Source organism: Apis laboriosa, unplaced genomic scaffold (genome assembly GCF_014066325.1).
Source record: "Apis laboriosa isolate Shangri-la unplaced genomic scaffold, ASM1406632v1 scaffold33_cov142, whole genome shotgun sequence".
Taxonomy (NCBI): domain Eukaryota; kingdom Metazoa; phylum Arthropoda; class Insecta; order Hymenoptera; family Apidae; genus Apis; species Apis laboriosa.
Window position 1 is genome coordinate 277,062 of NW_025222887.1, and position 22,146 is coordinate 299,207.

The 22,146-nt window shown below is 40.3% G+C and overlaps 2 protein-coding genes across 5 annotated transcripts in view; one reads left to right on the plus strand and one right to left on the minus strand.

The window, feature by feature from the left end:
* Positions 1 to 9,894, plus strand: part of LOC122714581 (sodium- and chloride-dependent glycine transporter 1-like) — a 98,365-nt gene extending 88,471 nt beyond the window's left edge. Inside the window, exon 9 of the mRNA XM_043936045.1 lies at positions 9,489 to 9,894. Within this exon, the coding sequence (XP_043791980.1) occupies positions 9,489 to 9,593 (105 nt within the window). The 3' untranslated portion in view covers positions 9,594 to 9,894. The remainder of the gene's footprint in view (positions 1 to 9,488) is intronic.
* LOC122714582 (acid sphingomyelinase-like phosphodiesterase 3a) overlaps positions 1 to 22,146 on the minus strand; it is a 140,280-nt gene that overhangs the window by 73,344 nt on the left and 44,790 nt on the right. For 2 of the 4 annotated variants that reach the window (XM_043936048.1, XM_043936049.1), the window contains exons 10-11: positions 16,258 to 16,312; positions 13,480 to 16,132 (exon numbers count right to left, since the gene is read on the minus strand). In XM_043936048.1, coding sequence (XP_043791983.1) covers positions 15,872 to 16,132; positions 16,258 to 16,312 — 316 coding nt within the window. In that variant the 3' untranslated portion in view covers positions 13,480 to 15,871. Of the gene's footprint in view, positions 1 to 13,479; positions 16,133 to 16,257; positions 16,313 to 22,146 lie in introns of those variants that run through there. The other 2 variants (XM_043936051.1, XM_043936052.1) reach the window with 2 other exon arrangements.

The window sequence follows — 22,146 nt, forward strand, 5'->3', positions numbered from 1 at the left end:
CTCTCTCTCTCTCTCTCTCTCTCTCTCTCTCTCTCTCTCTCTCTCTCTCTCTCTCTCTCTCCTGTCACACCACAGGTAATTTATATATTTCAGACACGTCCTCCCTCCAACTTTCTTTCTTCACGTTTCTCGCTATATCGCTCGTCAAGTTGGGTCAATTTTCCTGCATATTTGGCACGAGCAGGCTCGCGGGAATTTCCCTGAAAGTTACGTTACTCTTTCCCATTTATCCTTTTTTTTTTTTTTCCTCACCTCAGCCTCGTGATATTTTCCAACTTTCTCCCTTATTCCTTTTTACTCTCTCAAATATATTTTTTTTCTTAATCCATATTACAAAAGTTCAATTTTTCCCAACTCTGCCGAATGCAACATCCCTCTTGTCCTAAAACTCTTGTTCGTCAATCAAATGTTTTTCTCCACAATTGCGAATCCTTCTCGATGATGAAAAAAACGGAACGGTTAATTAAGGATAGTGGACGAGAGAGTGGAAGAAAGTTTCGAGGGGGTTGCACGTTGGCTGACATATCGATGCACGATTGTAAAACTGAAGCAGGAGGAGAGAAGGGAGAGAGAGTGACGAATTTCGCCAGATTTCGCACACTGACGTTTAATTTTCCTTCAACGGATGCGCGCCACCCCCCGACACAACTTCCAAGCGCGGTGGAGTAGGGGAAATTTCTCTGCCTCTTACGTCTGATTTCGTTTGACTCATGGAAACAATGGAACAATGCTCATTGTTCCGCTCCCGCATCCACGTGATTAGAAATCGGAAACGAAGGCCGGATCCGTGTATCTCGCGAGCGAAAAGTGCAAGCCGCGGGAAAACTTTTGAAAAATCGGCGGAATTCCGGCCGAGTGACGGGGACGGGAATGGAATTTTGGAAAAAGCTTTAAGCGTTTTACGTAAAACGCCGCATTTCGAAATTTCAAAGTTTCCAAGAACTCGGCAAATCGTTTCTGTTGAATTTCGTATTTTTTTTTTTTTTTTCCATTATTTCCTTGATCATGGAAATAAATTTAATCGAAAGTTCGAATAATGGAGTTTTAATGGAGAAAAGAAAACGGTTAATTAGGATTCTTCGAAAGATAGAAAAGGAAAAATTAAATGTAAAGAAACGTGATACCCAGTGTAAATGTTACAAAGCTATCTCGAAATGGTTATTTCATACAATGCAGACCATCCAATGTACGAAGCGAATTACGCAACTAGGTAGGAAACGCGACCCTCGTGTTTTATGGAAAGTGGGAGAAAGGGTTACATGGGCCGGTATCCATTTATTTTACTTCTTCGCCAGAATACGACGTTATATTAGTAAAAATTGTAAACTATTATTTTTTTCAATAATTCTATTCTTCGTTTAAAAAAAAAAAAAAACCGACTCGCTTATTACGTTATATCGTGGAAAACGCGTACAAACGTGTACAGAAATGAACGAGATATTTTGAGATATTTTGGCATATTTTCGCAATTTCCTGGGAAAAGGAAATATTATATTAATAAAATTCTAAACTATTATTCTTTAAATAATTCTATTTTTCGTTTAAAAACCGATTTAATCGATTTTAAAATTCAACTAATATAAATAATTTATCCTGTCTTCGTACGTTTTCTAGTTATGCTTTCTTATTATATATATCGTGGAAAATGTGTACAAAAATGAACGAGATATTTTGAAATATTTTGGCATATTTTCGCAATTTCCTGGAGAAAAGACGCGGTATTATAATAATATTATAATACTTATATTAATAAAATTCTAAACTATTATTCTTTAAATAATTCTATTCTTCAAAAGAACAGACTTAATCGATCATAAAATTCAACCTATATAAACAACTTCCCTTCTCTCCCTACATTTTCGTTACGTTCGCTTATTAATATATACGTGGAAAACATATACACGTATAGAAATGAACGAGATACTTTGAGATATTTGGGTATATTTTCGTATACTAGCGCGAAATCGTTATTTTTCGGAGCAGGTGTCTAGCCGCTCGTTGTATCGGCTAATAAATTCCTTCTAAATACGCGGCCACGTAAATTAAGCGTTAAAGGCACATTTACACACTTGTTGCACGCTCGCTAAGTCCGTACGGCGTGCGGCCTTGGCTTTTATGATTTCCACGTGTGTTTTTATGGCCACCGCGCCGAATTCGCGTTGAAACAAAACGAATTGCACGCGGCCGTCTATCGAAACACCGATCACGTATACGAATATGCGTGTGTATCTCGCCTCTTTAAAACTCGCTTCGTTTCATTGCGAACCTGTTTCATTTGCGAATAGTTCCGTCGTCCCGTTGATCGTAATAATCGGATGGATCGCGTAGCTTGGAACGTTGTTCAATTCCGAAATGGAACGGATAATTTTTCGCAATTCTTCTTAAAAGTTCGATCGAGAATAATATTTTTCTTTCTTTCTTTTTTTCCCCCCCTCGTAAATAAGGAGACGGTAGGAGGTAAGAAAGTTTCGAATTTCAGGTTCGGTGAGGGATTAAACGGACTTATCTAGAGTTACTATTACTCCGTCCAAAGAGATTTTCCATCAGACACTCTATTTCCAACAAATTCTCATATAGCTATCGATCCTTCCGATAAATCTCTCGTTTAAACATTGAACGTCCCGGAGTTTAATTTACGAATCCGTTGGATAGACTTATCGACGATTCCATTGTGGTAAGGTTGCAAGATTGATCGAAACGACGGAAACGAATTTTTAATTTTTATCAAATTGCCGCCAATTTTTTTTTATACAATATCTTATTATACTCGATCCCATAATTTTTCAATTTCGAGCAATCCTTGATACTCGTCGAAAAACTTATCTTACGAGATAAATGGAGATACAAGATCGCAGATCGCACAAGTGGCTATCGTTTAGCGTTCAAAGGCGATTAAAAAATTTTTCTCCGCCGCGACAACCAGCGGAATGTTGACAAATTATAATTTCGTTTAGTACGTCTTTAATATAAATTGCGTAAAGCGCATACTTCTCCCGTGTTTAATCGAAATAACTCTGGCATTCTCTCGTTATTAAGAACACTGGGGAAAATTTTCAAATTTATTTTCGCGTCGAAATACTTACACAAAACGCTGACTAAAATATCGTTCGAAAAAGAAACGAATCGTATCGCATATAGTGGAATAAAGGAAAAAGGAGTCATTACGTGTTAACGAAGAGGAGGAGGAGGAGGAGGAAAGTGAACAAAATTCGATCGACATTGACGTGTTAACAACTATCATACGTTTTAACGGTAGAAGAGCGGAAAGGGGAGAGGGGGGAGGAATAACAACGATCAACGACGGTTAATTGCCACTCGCCGCCCGTATTTAACGTGCCCTATATCGACTTGGTAACGGTTCCTGTTTAGCATAATTTATCGTCGTCCAAAAATATAGGGGGGGAGGGGAACTAACCAAATTCTATTAAATTCTCATTCGAAAACTCGATCGATGGTGTATACGATAGTAAATTCACAGCTTCGCGCGCACACACACAACACACGCACGATTGTCAATAGACAAGGAATTCTGTACCCTTTGGGTCTCGCGCGCTCGCCTTATCGACTTGGAAAGTTCTAGGCGAGCGGCCGGCCTACAAGAGAAGGATAAAATCCTTCCACTGATTCGTCGCTTGGGACGACGCCCATTGTTAACCATTCTTCTTACAAATTCCAATTCTTAAAAAAAATAAAAAAGAAGAAATATATAACAAAATACATAACAAATCGTGTCTCTGATCGAAACCTTTTGTTTTCCTTCGTATACAAATTGTAAAAAGAAAAAAAAAAAATCAATCTAGACGAAAAGAAGAGAAATCGAGGTCCAAGTGTTTTTTTGATATTAATTAATTTTTGAGATGGAATGGAGGATGGATACACGAAGGGGAGGAAGAGAGGAGAACCACTTGAATCCATTAACACGGTCGATTGGCGTATTCGGATCGGTTGTGGGAGGAGGAGAGCGTCGTACAATGGTCAGCGTGGGTCGTCATTGGCACGTGAGCGCGATTCGTCCCATAATCGTGGCAACGTTTGAATATGCAAATGTACGAGTGCGCGCGTTACACGCGTGCCTTCCTCCAAATTCAAACCCTCGTCTCGTGCTTCTACCAGCCGATTGATAATCGGCGATCTACAATGTCGACGACTCGAACCAGAAAAAATCGACTTGTACTCGAGCAATTCAATCCTTCAGTTCGTCTACACGTCTGATAAACATCCGGTTTATCAACGAGATATTTCGCGAGAAATGTGCGAAATTTTGTGTGAGAAATTTTCGTTCGACGAAAGATCATCGCTGGAATTGTATTTTTAGTTTCGTTTATGGAAATAAAATTTCAATCTTGTCAACGTCTTTTGATTAAAAATGTCTTGTTTCTTCGATTCTTGAAAAAATTAAATTTACTCTTATCGTATAAATTTCGCAAAGTTGAAATTGAGAGAGAGAGAGAGAGAGAAATAATTGGTTTTGAGTCGATTAATGGAGAAAATAACATAAAGAGAGAAACACGAGAGAATCTGTAAATTCTTTGATATCGCGTGATCCATCACTTTTGAATTCGTTAACGTGGCTTTAACGAATAGTCGAATAAATCGAGAAATTGTTACGAGTTAAATTTCGATGTGGAGATATAATTGATATTTTAATAGATATTTTTAAAAACGTGTTTTTTCAATTGTCATCCTCCAAAACATCCGAGGCGGGAATTCTTTCATTTAATTCTACCCGATTTCGATCACGTCGAAGCGCATCATCTGCTCCGTTTTTGATTTAACGGTATGTCGTATATTTTTACCACTGTTTACATATTATCTGCATCTGACAGCGCGCGCAGTGTCTGCGGTAATACTGCGTTGTGAGTTTATTGACTATATGTATATATATATATATATATATATATGTATATATTATATGTATAGGTTACATTTGTACCATACACGATCATAATCCTCTATACATCATGCCGTTTGAAAATATTGACCGTACATTTGATATACAATGTTATCGTAATCCGTAATACGAATTCACGAAGCTGATCGCGGCTTTAATCGAGATGTGGGTTAAAGGATTACGAGACACGAATTTTGTAGAATAAAGATCAAGTCGATCCTCGAGATTGGATCTCCGTGTCTTTAATCGGTTCCGCTCGAGAAGGCGAGACCCGGTGTACTCGCCGTGGTTCGAACCACGATGCGTTAAAAAGCGGAGAAAATTTTCATTTTCGAATTAAGAGTAGAAAATAATTGTTTCGATAAAATTTTTAATCCTCTTTTTAAAAAAAGATTAAAGAAAGTGTATAGGCAGAGAATAACTAAGCGGTCAATTTGTTGAGAAATATTTAAATTTCAATTTTAATAATTTTAATAACATGACTATCTATTTTAATTTAAATCGGTATAAATTATCGATAAGTTTATTTTCGGTAAATTAAACTCAAAGTCGAGTGATTACTTAGAAAATTCAGAAGATTTGCGAATGATTTGCGAATGATTTTTTATACGTAACAAGAGTTGAATATATGAAAAGTAGATACTTTCTAGTTTTTCTTTACCGCCATATTTGATTCGCAAAACTTTGCTAAAATTAAATTCGTTTATTGATATTCTAATCACTGATATTTATGGATTAAATGGATTAATTTTAAGCTATCTTATATTATAATGCAATACATTTATATCATTGTTCATTTATTATTTAATTATTACGTATTTTCTTTTTTTATTCTATATTAACTAAATGCAATGTTAATTTTATTTATACACTTTTTAAGAGTGATTAATAAATTAAAAATTAAAAAATAAATAATAAATTAAATTAAAAAATTAATAAATTATAGTAAGTAGAGATAAGAGATTTCTTAATTCTTTATTTCTTTATTTAAAAAGCGTATAAAATCATTATCCGTGTAACCGGGTATTACGTATACCCGACAACAAGCTTGAAAAAGTTCAAACTCTCGAATGCTTGATATAACATATCAAAGAAGAATACGAAAAGAAAAAGATATTTCAAAGAAGCCGATTGATCGTTGGAGAACGAGAATCTCCGCCTCTCTTCTTCGGATCATCCAACTCCCTCTTAACCCCTCCCTTACGCCCCCCCTCCCCCTCCTGTTTTGAATTCCTCCTTGGTCGAGCAATCGAATTGCAGATTCGCCAAATTACTTGGAATGTCCCGTTCCCGAAAACCGAGCGAGATCATACCGTGCCAGATTGCACGTGACTTATTCAAATTCCCCTCCTCCCCTCCCCTCCCCTCCCCTTGTTTCCGGGAATTTTCGCTGGGACCATTTCGCGGAAACCGGATTCTGGCGGTATATCAGCAGCCAGACGTATCGAACCGTTAAGATAAATACCACGGCTCAAGAATGGCCAGACGTAGAACCGTTCGTTCGTCATATCGCACGCCGTTATTCCGCACGGAATTTGCATCATTTGGCTCATCGGTCGCGGTATACGCTCGTTACGTCTGGGCGAAACGTGTTCCCGATACACGCGCGACAGTAACCACGCTCGTTCGAGTATTCGCGATTTTCGTATCCGTCACTTTATCCGTCTTGTCATCGTATATCCCTCTTTCCTTTGGGGAAAGAGAACTCGAATTACTGGTATTACTCGTATTCGAATAGAAGAGGAGAGCGAAGAGAGGAAAATTCCGTTATTTAATTTCAAGTTTCTTTCCATAATAACGAGAATAGAAATAGATTAATAAAAATCGATAAACTCTCGAACGGCGTTTAGAGATACGGCGAAATAGCTGGCTTTTGGAAATGGAAATGGAAAGAAGCTCGTTTCGTCCGTTCGTCAGCTCCGTTTATTATTATTATTATTATTATTATTATTATTATTATTATTATTATTATTATTATTATCTGTTCAACGAAAAAACTGTCCTCGTCGAGAGAGTCTCGTCGAGAGAGAGAGAGATATTCGGTTCCCTCGAACGATAATTCAAAAAAAAAAAAGAAAAAACGGATGCCTCGTTCGAAAGGAGGGGGGGAGAAAAAAAATAAAAAAAGAAGGAAGGAAGGAAGGAAGGAAGGGAGGAAGGAAGGGAGAATGAGAGCGGTGGGCAGCCGCTATATTTATGCATTTATTTATTAAGCAAGTTTTATTGGCCCCCAGGGCGGGATAACGGGGGCGGCGAAAACAAGTGGCGGGCCGCAGGGCGACAACTCACGGCCTGCCACCGCCAATTGCGACGATTCGTTTTATCCTGCGACATCCTCGATCCGTCTACGTCGTACGTCAAGGCATGATAAATCAGTGTCGCGTTGATGGCAAGCATCGCGCGGCTGATAGCTGCCGCCAACCCACCCCCACCCCTCTGTCGATTCGATCGCCACCCTTCTCGCGAGAGAACCCCCTTTTCTTTCTTCCCTTCCTTTGCTTTACTCTTCTTTTTTTTTTTTTTTTACGTCTATCTCTCTCTCTCTCTTTCTTCCTCTCTCTCGCTCGCAGGCGAGGAAAAAAAATTGAAAATCCAGGCGAGGCGAGGTTATTACAGCGGCGAAAGATTAGGAGGAGGTATTAAAGCGGCGAAGGTAAATTGGCAGGATAGAAAAAATCCCGGCCGTCATGGAAAAGTGGAACGAGATGAGAGACGAGCAAATACGAAGCGAAATTGTCCGCGTTGTTTGTCTCCAGCCGATGCACCGGTTAATTATCGTATGTATCGCGCGTTATTTCCTATCCTATCCGAATCTGCGAATCCGTTTATATTTCCATTCCTACGGATCCCCCTCCCCTTCCCTCGAAATTAAATTAAACCGAGATTTCGATATATTTTTATAACGTGGAAAAAAAATTTGGACGAAATTCCACCTTTTTCCAACTTTCAATTTCGAAATACGAAATATCAGGTTTTATGTAACTCGGGTTTTCTGAAACCTTCCTTTGTCTAACTTTGTTGTTTCATTTCTGCTATTCATTTTCCTATATTTTTCTTGTATAGCGCGAAATTTCATCGCGTTGAAAGTGAAAATTATTCACTGTGGCGAGGAGCATGGGTTTTGGTGATTATTTTTTTTTTTTTAAGGGAAGAGAAAAGAGGAAGGAGAAAATGAGCGGGACCATTCCTTACGTTAGAATTAATTCTGGCGCATAACTTAGCCGGGAATCGCGGTTTCGATAAATGAGAACGTAGCCGATGATTGATTAACCGCAATTTTTTCCTCGATTATCCCTCCCCTCCTGTTTCCTTGTCGTTTCTCGAAATCGATCGAGAAAAAACATTGTTGGTTAAAATTGACTTTTACGCGCGGGATCGACATCGGTACGCAATAAATATCGACGGTGGGGAGGAACAGGCATCGAGGACGAGTCCTCCTCTACCCTCCGATGCCGACATAAATCGGCGACGACTACGACGAGGGAGCGCTGGGTCGGCTCGGTATATCGATACGTTCGATGCGAAGCCAAGGTAATTTGTCGTTGGTCGAAATCAAACCTTTATGGAATTTCTTACCCGTTTCTTTATCCGTTTCCTCACGAAAAATTATTATTACACGGGACGGGGTGGAAAATCGATCGATCGATCGATCGGTGATCGACGATAAATAAACACGAGGAAGAAAATTCCGCGAGACGAGAAATTAAGATAAGGGAATATCTGGAGATTACACCCTCTTTTCTCTTCTTTTCTTCCGTTCCGGTTTTCACGAGACGAGGCCGTTTCCTCTTCACTCGCAATAATAATATCAGGAATATCAGGGGAGAGGCGGTTTTGACAAGCGATCTTCGTAATTAACGAAATTTCCACGACGTTAAAGGCGAGGGTAAATTTAAACAAGTAGTAGTTGCTCGTAACAAAAAGCGCTAAGCCCTAGAATTAATGGCAAAGGGGAAGAGTTTCGAAAGTTTTGCGCGGAATTTGAACGAGCCAAGGGATGAAATTTTTTTTTTTTTTTTCCTTTTTTCTTTTTTTTTTTTTTCCTCCCCAAACGTCCTTTTCGCGATCCGCGTACAACCGCGTACGCGTTTAATTGTCTCGTTAGAGAATGTAGTATTAAAGGCAACCGTTTCCTTTTTCTCTCTCTGTCTCTCTTCCCCCATGGTCGACATCGATGCTCTCCCGTTGCAAATTTTCTCCATACCGGATACTGAATTATTTGAAAAGGAAATGCCGGAAAAACTTTTGACCAACCGTGAAACGAAACATGTAAAAGAAAAAAAAAGGAAGGAAAGAAAGAAAGGAAGGAAGGAAGGAAGGAAGAAAGACGGGGCGCGAATTGGAAAAAAAAGACGAGAGACAACGAAAAACTTTTCTCGCGTAACGCGTTTGAAAAATCCGTGGCCGGCCGTAATTCCAACTCGACGCTAGGAAAATCCTGGTTTGGAAAATGGGGGTTGGAATACGTGTCATACGATGCCACGCGTAAGATTCTCTGTAACGACGAATTTTGCTCGTTTTTAAATATTCTTCGCGCGCGATATTTTTCCTCTCAAGATATATGTATATATATATATATTTATTTATTTATTTACAGGAGAGGAGGAGAGAGATATCAGCCACGACGAAAGAAAAGGAAATTATACGCGGACGTTGTTCATCTCCAACAATTTTCCGCGCTTCATTCGTTTTGAAAAAATAGAGATATAAATAAATTACGTTTAAATCCTTTTGTTCGTTCGATGTTTTGGATTAATCCCGTCAAAAGGGAGAAAATATGTATTTTTAACCGGACCTACTATCCACCGGCTTTTAAAAGTTTCGGCCTTTTATCATCAAGAGATATCGCGTTTTTGCGAAACGATTCCTTTCCCAACAATTTATTTATCCAATCCGAGATTTTAAACGAATCGTTGCATTCGTTTAAACGGGCGAGCCAAAGTTTTTCTGGATAAAACCAAAATTAATTTACCATACCGTATTTTTGTCCACGCATAAAGCGATTCTACGCGTTTTTCGACGCATTCACCTCCCCCCCTCTTCCCTCTCCCTCTGTCTATATCGCTGTACCGCACCAAAGCTGATCGACAAAAAAGAGTCCGAGTCCAAGCAAGCCAAGATTCTCAATTTTCCGCGCAATTTATTCCATATTTCGTGAAACCCGGTACACAGATATCGTAAAACATTCGTATAAAAAACCTCCTCCTCCTCCTCCTCCTCCTCCTCTTCGTCCTGTCTTTCCACCAACGATAGCGGATCGGTGCATTTTCACTCCGTAACAATCCGACAACCGCAAGAAAGTCTCGAGATTTTTGTCCATTAGATCGGGCTCCCGATCTCGCCAACCGCTACACGTACACGTACACGGCTCGAATCGCTTTGTCCAACCTTCCAGCTCTTCTGGCTCCTCGCTTGGAACTTGGGTTAAAGTAAGCGCACCGAGGACGGAGAATGAATATTTCGAGATAATGCGAGCGTTAGTGACGAGCGTTTTGCCTCGTCGAAGGGCAAAAAAACGAAGCGAAGGGAGGGGAGTAATTGCATCAGCGATGGAGAGATGGCGATCAATGGTGGAGAGAGAGAGAAAGAGAGATAGAGGGCGCTGGTAAAAATGATGGCGCGAGCGTCGCATAGGGATCCAGAAAGTAAGTGTACAGGCGTAGCGAGCGGCGTTAACGAGTAGCATCGCTCAGCCGGAGCTTAAACCCTCGTTAGGAAGCTAACAACCGGCTATACGTCTTGTAAATCGGTTGCCCGGACCGAGCGTCGAAGCCGAACGTTGCACGATATACCGATCTGCCAATTTATGCGGTCGTCGAATGCTACGGCCGCCGGTCCAACCAACGATCCACCAACTTTCTAGAGTATAGATACAGTTGGCGGCGGTTCTGATCACAATCCCTTCCCCCGCGTTTCTTTCGCGCTACGATTGGTCGTTTCGATCGTTTCGAAGTTCGGTTTCCCGACTGTCGTATAGTGACCAAGTCAATGAAAATTTTTGAGAAATAAAGGAAGGGAACGATCGGTCGTTGCTCGATTTTCAATTATCCGTTGGCTCCGTTTACGATTTAAACGATGCTTCCCCCCTCTCTTCCCCTGACTGTTATGGGAGGTTGTTCTCTGGAGAATCGATCGCTGACCGGTTGGTCCTCTCCGCTCGTTGGGGACGAATCGAGTTTGGATTACGGTTTCGACGACAATCCACGTCCTCCTCCATTCGTACTCGTACTCGTACTCGTGCGAAAGCATCGACGTACGAGAGCGCGCGTTCCCGATAACGGCCGTGAGACGACGACAAGTCTCGTAATCTCATTTATCGTGGACACTTTTCGAAAGACGGAAGGGGGGATAGAGAGAGGAGAAGAACGACGGGAAGAGTCAAAGATCGTCTCCCTTTTAGCTTGCATTTTCGATATATATATATATATATATATATATTTCACGGACGTCTTTATGCGTTCTGCGTAGGCGAGCTATCGCTATACGCCAACTCGATCGTGATCAGATTCGCGAAGGAGACGTGTCTCGTTCCACTCTCGTTACCTTTCTTATCCTTCCATAAAATCTTGCCGATCTTTTTCAATCTTCTATCTTCGATGCATCGATACGAATCCCGCTCGAAACGATAAGTTGAGAGTTTTAACCTCTTAAGAAATACTTTTTTCGTCGCGATAAAGGAGACACATTCTCGATCCGTTCCTAAGTTGAAAGTTAAACAGAGGGTAATCGATCGTTTGTTTTTTTTAAGGAGAAATGCAACGTTTTATTGTTTATTTGGCGTTACGTGGCTGGTCGGAAGGATCGAAGGTTCGCGTGACACGGAATAACGGGTAATTAAAAAAATTTCGTTGGCCAGAGTTTAGATCGTGCTTACTTGGCACGCAATTTGCAAACGGCGTTGCATTATCACGATTGTGATTTTTCACACAGCGCAAAAATGCATTCGGTTCGTGCCAACGGCTTGCTTTGTTTCTCCCTGCTTCGAAATCACGCTAACCTGAAATTTTTTAACGGTTATATTCGACGTTCCACCGTTTGATCAAACTTTCTCTCGTATTAAAGAGGAATAACGCTTTTAACGTCTCTCTCTTAATCCATCCGTCGCTTCGAGAAAGAATATCCTCCCGTCGGAAATATCGTCGCTCGCGATGAAAATGCATTTATTGTTTTAACCGATAAAAATACCGCAAAGAGAGGGAAGGAGAGGGGGAATTAGAACACGAGGACTGCTATATTTCTCGAAGGAACGAGTTCGGCTTGTTGGAACGTATCCACCACGGAACCGTGCCACCAGAAATTACATTATCGGATTGTATGTGGTCGTCGGTTGTCGACCGAGATAACAGTAATTTCATCTTTAAATATTTTTTCAAGATTAATTCCTTTGTACTTTGAAATTTATATGGAATCCACATCCGTTCCCTCGTTTCATTTTCATAGATCGAAATATTAGAGAGTGAAAACGAGTTGGAAAACGGAATGGTCGAAACGTGGTTTTCATCTTTCGATTTTTTTCTTTCTTTCTTTTTCTTTTTTTTTCTGTTTTTTTCCCTCAGACTATTCGTTTTTTCCTAGATACGTATCCGTCGATAAGGATGCAGTTTAAGAGGGATATCGATCGAGTCGAAGTCAAAGTGCACAACAACTGGCCGCGTTAACCGATGGGTTTGGGGAGAGGCGAACGAAGCCTCTCTCCGCGCAACTCGAACTCTGTTAATTAAATACATGCAGGCCACGGCCAGGCTGGCCGTCGTATCGGAGGCCAACGAGCCGTGCTCTAAGAATAAGAAGTGGCCGAGGAAAAGCGTCGTTTGTCGTTAATGACTCTCGTTATCGCATTTCCACCAGACTTTTTCATTATCACCGTTAAACCTTGTCGCGTAATATCGCCGTCTCGATTAACGAATCGAGTTTTTGCGTTTTCGCGCTGTTTTAAGTTAGAAGAAGAGTTAACGAGGAAACGCGTGTTACGAATGAAATTGGACGTGAAATATATTCCTTCCTCGTCCATTTCTTTTAAGAGAATTTTTCTTTTTTTTCTTTTTTTTTTTTTCTTTCAAATAGAGAAAAGTAGAAAAGAAAAGTAAATACTTTTAGTAGATGAAATTTAATCGATCGAAGAGACGATAAAAAATACGATTTTAAAATGTACATTAATGCAAGCTCGACCAATGACGCGATTTAACGCAAAATTACTCGTTAAAGATTAATTAAAGATCGATTCGAAATTCGATCCAGAATTTTCCATCCTTTATGGAAAGTTACACGATTCTTTCGCAACGACTCGTCCGTTTCGTGTACACAAATATACGTATATTCACGGATATTTTCGCTTGTATTTTTTTTCTCCCCTTCCTCCTCTCCCCCCCCCCCCTCTGATATTCGTCGGATACGCATTCGTGGAAATCGTAAATTAAATAGAAACGCGATTATATCTATCCATCGTCCAATTTCCCATAGTGATCCCATAGATTTAGAAAAGAGCACGCGTGAGTTTAACACGAGCGGAACACGAGCTCGAACGATATTTTTCACAAATTCGCAGTCCGCTTAATTCCGTAGTTTTTCAGCTAACCTCCTCCACCGCGCTCCCCCTCCCTCTCTTCCCCACTTCCCCCTCCCTGCCGCGCGAAACGTGGCGCGCACTAGAATCAAACGTGAGAACTTCGGCCTACCTCTCCAATCTATGTTACAACGTCGCGTTGTTTTCACCTGTTTCTCCTCACTTGTTTAAAGAAACAAGACGTAATGTAATGTATCGTTGGAGACGATAGAAGCGCTCTGAAGGATTTCCGCGTGTAATTATATAAAAATATATTCGCGACTGAGTGAATGGAATATATTTTTTTCTTTTTCAACAAGTTTTTTTTTAGAATCGATCGTTTACGAACGCTCGTAACGTCGATAATACCCATATCCCCGCGGATACGATCGAGATAAACACTCGAAACGCAATTTTTAAACCGTACAAAACGTCGATTGTCATCTACACTCGTCGAAACTTGGTTGAACGCAGACTCCTCTCCTCGGCGGAGGGAACTCGATTACAATTTCTACGCGAAGCGAACCCATAGTTTACGCATTTCGTTTCTCTCTCTCTTCTTTTTTTTTTCCTTTTTTTTTTTCGATTCTCCCGAAAATTCGCGAATCACTTTCATTTTGACCGGTGTAACGATAAATCCGACAATGTAACCGCAATCGTACGAGCCGTGGAAAAATTTTGTCCAGTTTCGATCGCTTATCAGTCTCCCCTCCCTTCCTCCTCCTCCTCCTCGCGCGTGATTGACTGTATCGATATATATATATCCTTCGTCAGCGAATATACCAAGTTACCTGTCAGTTCGTCGATGGATTACTTTTCTTTCCTTTTTTTTACCTTTTTTACCTTTCTTTTTTTGTAATTAGCAAGCGTTCGATCGATTTCATCCCTGATCCAACGACTCGATTCGAGCCGAATTTCGATTCGTTGAAAAGATATTTCGATTGGACGGCGCGATGCGGTTTCAACGATCGAAAGGACCAAGTTGAGATCCTTCGATTCGTTCGATTTTTTTTACGGAACGCCATTACCAGGGTTAAGCGAGACGTTTCCTCCCTCTAACGCTAATTAACAAGCGTAAGGTTGAACGAGGGAGTCGCGTGTTTACGCGGCAAGGCGGCGCGCATAATGCTCGAAGCGTGAACAGTGTTCTTGCAAAGTGTCGCGAGAGTTTTCAATGGCTTTCTCGCACCCGACGGCGCGCCCTCCCCCTCCTCCAATTAACCACCCACCGGTTAACGGCGGCTCAATTCGTTTTCACGTGTCTCGCTGACCGCCTTTAAATAAAAAAGAAAACGCTTCTTCCCTCCTTTTTTTTTTCTCTTTTTGCTAGCTTTCGAGAAAAAAAGTCGTCTCGCTTTCTTTTTTCTTTTTTCTCGAACTCGACTGCCTTTGGCTTTTCACGCGCAGATATAGATAGTTGCGTCGAGAGTCGCGAAAGTTTTTCGTTATTCGACCATTTCTTCGAAAATTTCCATTCGCTACGGGGAGGGCATAGTTTCCAAGGATGCGATCTACCGGATTCGTTTCCCTTCTGTGTGTCGTCACACCACAACCGGCTCAATTCCCTACATGATTCTCCGTATATTCGAATCTTTCGTATGTGGATACATAGCGTAGGTCATTCCTAATACATATATGATACCATCCGATATTGGAAAAATGTGAAATTTTGCGGATAGACCGCACCGAATTTGTAAGATTTTTCGATATTTTCGTTAACGAAGGGAAGGGAAGGGCTTTTTCGTTGGAAAATAAAAAAAAAAAGAAAGCGAGCTCAATCGATCGATCCTCGATTCGATATTCTTCCCGTACGAGATGGGCAAACTAGAAAGAATCGTTGCTTCGAAAATTTGAAATTCGCGCCCGTATATTCGCCAGGATCGTTGAAGAAAAATAGGCAAGCTTAATCTTAGCCTAGAAACGAATTAAAGGGGAAGGAATAAGCAACGAAACGATTGGAAATCGCCGCGTTAAAATAGATTTCACGCGCGGTGGAACGCGAAAGTGAAAGAGTGGGGGACGCGTGAAACCGTTGAAACATAGGTTAAAAAGAAAAGAATGCGCGCGCACGAGTGGAGATTAGAGAGCGCGTACATGTGTATATCATTTGTACAAGAACGAGCGAGAAACTTGGCTACGACGCGACACCGGTCACGATAGTCGGTGACGAAAAATTGGACGAGGCCAAACAATGCGCGTACGAATAAAAACTTGATTTCTCGAATAATGGTGTGTATAGGTGTACGGTATAGGAAGCGGCGGTACTCGAACGAACGTGTGTTTAACGTGCTCGAATGAAAGAGGTGAACGAAGAGAGAGAATGAAAGAGAGAGAGAGAGAAACGAGATGTCGACGCTTGCTTCGTTCAAGTAGTGTAGTACAAAAACATCCTCGATACCGTACTGACGACGCGTCACTGACTCTTAATTCGTGAACGTTTATATTTCGGATTCAACGATATTGCTCGTTTGCGAGAAATAAGAGTCGAGAATCGATCCCAACGAGCGATTCGGAAATTTCTTTCCTCGCTGATTATTTACCGCTCGAAAATAATTTACGAATATATTTCGTATTCTATCCTGTGTGTAGAAACGTACGCGTTTCATACGGATGTCCTTGCGTTCCAACGGTAATATCCCAGGATTACGAATAAAATAGTGTTGTTTGTACGTGCGTGAACAGACTTCCTCCTTCTTCTCCTAAAAAAAAAAACATCTTTGTAAAATAGGTATTACGAGTAAGATTTTTGGGATGAAGCGAAGATATATGGTTGAAAAAATTTTTTCCTTAATAAATAATAAGATCGTAATTTTATAATTATTACCGTATCCGCTGCGTCCGCGAACGAGTTTTGTCTCTGCGCAAAATGAATTCTGTTTCTGTTTTTGAATAAAAAAAAGAGGGGAGCACGTATTAAAAATATTTCGCGTACTTTCTGGGTGGAAAATTTATTTTCATTGCGCATTGCATTCGTAATATCGTAGATTTAATTATTTAAATATGGTTTACATATTTATATATATGTATATATACGTACAGACAAAATGGAGATGAAATTATTTTACTGTCATATTCGACATTTTGAAATATCTGAGATCCAATTCGAAATATTTGTATCCATTAGTCCATAGTCGATGGAAATTACCAAATTCCAATATTACTTAGGAATTTAATACAACATTTCTTTCGTTATAACGCTCGACAACATCACCATTATTATTATTATTATTATTATTATTATTATTATTGTTATTGTTATTATTATTATTCGATCTTTCGACAATAATGCAAAATATAATTCGCGATAAACGATTATTATCTACGCGTTTATCGATTGAAAAGTATACCCCGTCTTAAACTGTCTTTCTTTTTTCTTTCTTTAACCACTTTCGAACAATAATTAATTCGATCAATTAAAACGAATATCAAGAGATTGAAACGCGGCAACAATAAGATTTTTCAACATTCGTTCATTCGTTCTCCTTTTCAATCGGGATGTCGAACATCGACAACCAATGCGAAACGTTCTCGAAGGGGCGGAAGGGGGGGGGTGCTCGACGTTTTTAAACAGTTGCTCGAAAGATTGAATCGCGCAAAGTGGATCGGAATTGTCCCTATGGTTTTTCCTTTTCACGGATTCATTGTCTATTGAAATTCAACCTCTCCCTCCCTCCTCCCCCCTCTCCTTTCAGATATTCACATCGTTGAGTCTTATCCCACGAGTTTAACGGGATATCTCCCTCCTTTTTTTTATTTTATTATACTCGCGAAAAAAAAAAGTAAAACAAGTCGAAGAATATCTTTTCCTTCTCCTCCACTCCAGTTATTTAGATAGGCTTCTTGTTGCGAACGTTGTTCTTCAAACGTGTTGAAAAAGGTGAAAAACGTTGGAACGGGGCGGGAAGGGGGATAGAGATCGATATCGAGGAAAATTTGCGGCAATGTTAAATTCCTGGGATTCCCTCGGCTTCGTAAAATCGAGGTAGGTGGTTTATTGAAAAAAAAAAAAAAAAAAAAAGAAGAGAGAAAAAGAAATTTTTTTTCCTTCGCTTCCATCATTAATGAAAATAATTGCAATTAGAAGCGATTTAATTAAAGAAATCGTGTAACTCGTGTAATTTCTAAGACGAAATGCGATGATTTTTCGATCGTGTATCGCGATATATTCGCATAGCTTCGTACGGATCGATAACAGGACATTTCCCGGCCAGGTATCGCCACGCTCAACCACCGACGCATAATTGGCATATTTACTTCCGAATTCGGTTAGACACAGGTACGGGAGAAATGCAAAATGCTTCCTGCCTCGAGAAATTATCGCGTCCTCCTTGGAAATTTATACGTCCACCGATAGATGGCCGATCGTCATCGATCGAGGGGATTCAATTTTCCCTTCTCCGTTTATGACGTATCCTTTCTTGTTCTTCGTTCTTTCTCTTTTTCCTTTGATCCGAGTACAACATACAACGCTTTGGATTAACGATCATCGAACCTCGGTCCGTGGAACAAAGGCGGGATGCAAATTTTCGGGACGATGTGGATGGAGCGCGCGGTGGCGGAACAATCGATAAGATCCGAGTCGGTAACAATTATCGAGTGGGCCAAGATCAGTTGATCAAAATAGCCGAGCGATTTAGATCGGTCTCAATTAGGCAGAGCCGGAGACAATATATAACCCGGCACGAGTCCCGTTCCTCGCCTCGTTCCTCTCCAATTCGATCAATCTGATTCCGAGAGATTTTAGTCCCGATCAATTAGAGACGAAGCTCGAGGCAAACAATTCGCCTCGCGATTCCCAATACCGGCGACACAACTCTTACGAAACCAATCGTCTCGAGTTTCTTGCCCTCCCCCCACGAAACTAGTAAATTAGAATTTTGCCCCGTTTCGCGCGACGAATTCGAATCTCCTCTCTTCGAAACGACGACCACGACTACGACGCGATGCGATACAGTGTTGCCGAGTCGACGGTGGCCTCCGCCGCTGTTCGCCCCGCGCCGCCCATTGTCTCCACGATGCGTATCCGTGGTACGCTGTTGCACCTGTGCGAGGGGAACGGGCGACGTAATAATGCCCCCAGAGGCGGTCCCTCGGCTTCTATTTATCTTTCGAGCTGGCTACGATAGGCGCGTCGCGTTGTCGGATTATGAGCCGCTCGTCGGTTATCTGAAAGTTTAAAGAGCGGACCGAATGAACGAGTTACGGCGTAATAATGTACGCCCTTTCTTTGTGCGAGCGCGAATACGTTTCGTTGCTAGGGTAGAGGAAAGGGAAAGAAAAAGAGGATACGTTCGTTATAAATAAGGAGAGAGCGCCACTTTTGAAATCGGAAATCAAGTAAAAGAGGTGGAATAACGAGAGAGCGAGAAAATTGGGAAATTATCGTCCGCGGTTGTGAGAAAACTTTCGCTACTGTATATAAAGGAAATAATAACGAATTGAAACGAGTTTCGAGGAGAAAAAAATTTTTACGTTCATACATACGTGGGTGTTGTTAAAACGAGTCGTGTGGTTAATTGAATTATCCATTCTTTTCGTTATTTTATTATATATATATCGTTAAAATGTAGAATTTAATGGCATTGTATATTTATTTCGTATTATTTTTAATTCGGCCAGTTAAAAGCAAGAATCGTGTACGCGCCCGAGAAACGAAAATTAAACAGCACGAGACCAATGATAAAAAATAACGGGGATAATTATTCCGCATGGATCTGGGCTTTTTCTTTGAAACAATGAAACGTGCCGCGGGAAATGATGCAAATTTCTTGCCTAAATACGAATAAACGCAATTCCTCTGCCCCCGTATCGCGCATTTTTCCAAAGATTCTTATTTGTTACGAAACAACGAAATGTCATGTGGGTGAAAGCGCGGACAAACGCAAAAACGAAACATCTGAATTGTGAAAAAACAAAAAGGAAAAAAAATTGATAAATGAACGAAAAAAGGACAAAGTGTGTAAAAAAAAAAATTCCAGTCAGCGAAATATTTCGGTGTTATCGTTAAATATTAGTATAACATTTTTCAAGTCTTTTAGAAAAATTTAAAAACGCGATATTTCTGTTAAAAAATAATAATAAACGAGAGGTGTTTTCTGATAATTTTGATATTTTAAAAGAAAAAATAAATAAATAAATAAAAACTATCCGTGTTTTGCAATTTTTTTTCTTCGCTCAATTTTTAATTCGTATTCGTCCGGGGAAAGGATTCTCTCTCTCTCTCCGTCTCGTTTTGTTTTCCATGTTCATTCCGATCGATCGATTTGTTCGTAATAGACTTCCAATAGCAGCAGCCCAATCGGTCGAGGGTGGGTTCGAGGTTAGGAACCCTGCCGAAGATCAAATTCTATAACTCGTTGCCCGATCCAAACTTCATTTTCTCCGGTATGGAGAAAGCTGGATTTAGTTATCGTCTTTCCTTACATCGTACACAATCCGATATATAGGAAAGGCGATACTCCTCTATCTTTTATTTCCCTCCAAAATTGCCTCGCCTTTTAAACAAAATTGAAAAAAACGCGGTGCTCACATATTTTTTCGAGACGTAAAAAGCTATACCCCAATAAGTTTCCAATAAGTTTTCGAAAGTATACAATACTATGAAAATATATTCGGGAAAAGAAATTCGAATAAAAAAGAAAAAATATCGAAATTTTCGAACACGATTATTCTTCCAAAAAATTGCCTCATTTTTTAAAAAATTAAAAAAATTAAAAAAACGCGATGCTTACATATTTTTTCGAACCAAAATTTCCAAGTTTTTCGAAAATACAATACTAGAATTTAATACCATGGGGAATAAAAAAAGAAAAAGAAAATATCGAAAATATCGATTATTCTTCCAAAATTGCCTCGCCTTTTAAACAAAATTGAAAAAACGCGGCGCTTACATATTTTTTCCTGCCCAAGTTTCCAATAAGTTTTCGAAAACATAATACTAGAACCATTTAACCATGGAAATATGGGGGAAAAAAATTTGAATGAAAAAAAAATTATAATAAGAAATTCGAGTATCTCTCGTCTTACGACAATCCTTACGACAATCCCCGTTACAATTCGCTTATCCTTGTTATACAGAAGAATTGGTATTATAACGCGAGATAACCTGATACAATCGATAGACTTCCTCCTCGACTCCATCTGAACGGAACGCACCTCGTCTGTCTCGTCGAATCAATTATTTTCGCGCGAGGTTTCGGATATCCGAATGGGCAGGAGAGGGGGAAATTCCTGTAAGAAGCAAGACCGTGAATTATACGATAAAAAGAAACGAAAGAGGAGAGAAAGGCAGAGGAAGAGAAGAGGTCGCGATAAAAGCGCATGAAAATAGAATGTCTCACACACGGTTTTCGCGAAAGTGAAGAAGTGACTCGCTCTCTCTCTCTCTCGAAGTTGGAGGTAATAAACGATACCACTCGCGAAAACTTTGATATTCGCGCGCGGTTCACTCGTTACGCGAGCAATGTCTGGAATAAACGAGTAACGGCGCAATAGAATCAACATAATCCGATTATCCCCGCTTTACCGATCGTATCTCCAGATAACGCGATGATACGAGGTATCTGGAACGCTCGTACGTAATCCTGGCAACATCTGCATCCGCCGCTTTCTTTCTTCTCACGACGCGTAATAATAACGTTAACGAGAACGCACGAGGGATCTAAAATGGAAAAATGGTTGGTAAGAAGAATCCTCTTCCTCCTCTTCTCGCGAGAATAGGATAAAACCTTTTTCCAATATCTGATCACTCTATTTTACCAAGGTGAATATTCGAGAATATTCGAGTTTTCTTTTTTCTTCTTTTGGAAATTTTGAGGTGAAAGCTTCTAACCGCGCTCGAATCACGCGCCAACTCGAAGACGAGCGACGTTCGAAGTTCAAAGTCGCTCGCGAAATCGCTTTCTTTTTAACGCGTTGCCGCATTAAGCGTCTCCGTTTCGGTGAGCTCGTCGCGCGCCTCTTCAAACTTTCGCCTCCCTCGTTTCGAACGAGCAAGAGGGGGGGGCAAAAAGTAAAACTCGAACGTTGGAATTTCCTCGCGCTTCAACTTTCTATTTCATATATATATACATCCCTCCTTCCTACCATACTTTCGAAACGAAAATTTTCGCACACGTTTTCATAAAACTTTGCAAAGTAACCGTAGGCGTTGATTCGTCTTCAACCAATGAACAAACGAGAGAACGAACGAGTGATTTGAGATTGGAAGCGTTACGTTTGAAATCGCATGGTATATACATATATATATATATATATATATGTAAATTGAATCGCACGGAAGCTTTCGACATCACTTTGCTCTCCGGCTATGTGATTGTTTTTGTTAGAAGCCTGGCCCCTTACGAGAAGGAGGGATAAATCCGTAACGGTAAAGGAGATCTTGTCCCGTTTCCAGGACTGGCCGGCTAGCGCCTCGAGAAAGGAGGCGAAGCGAGAGAGAAAAAGAAAGATAAAAAAGAACGTTATCCATTCGACAATCATCGCAGGTATTTGCTCGCAATGTATATTAGAAACGTATATATTAGAAGTAGATGCAATTTCAATACTGAATTTATTTCACGTCGCGATATTATTTCTATGGTGGATCTTATATTGAAATAATTGAACTTTCTTACGTACATTTTCCGCAATTCTTTCATCCCGAGTTTCTCTCGATACGAAGCGTTTAATATTAATAATAACGTCATCGCGCCTATAGTATATATATATATAT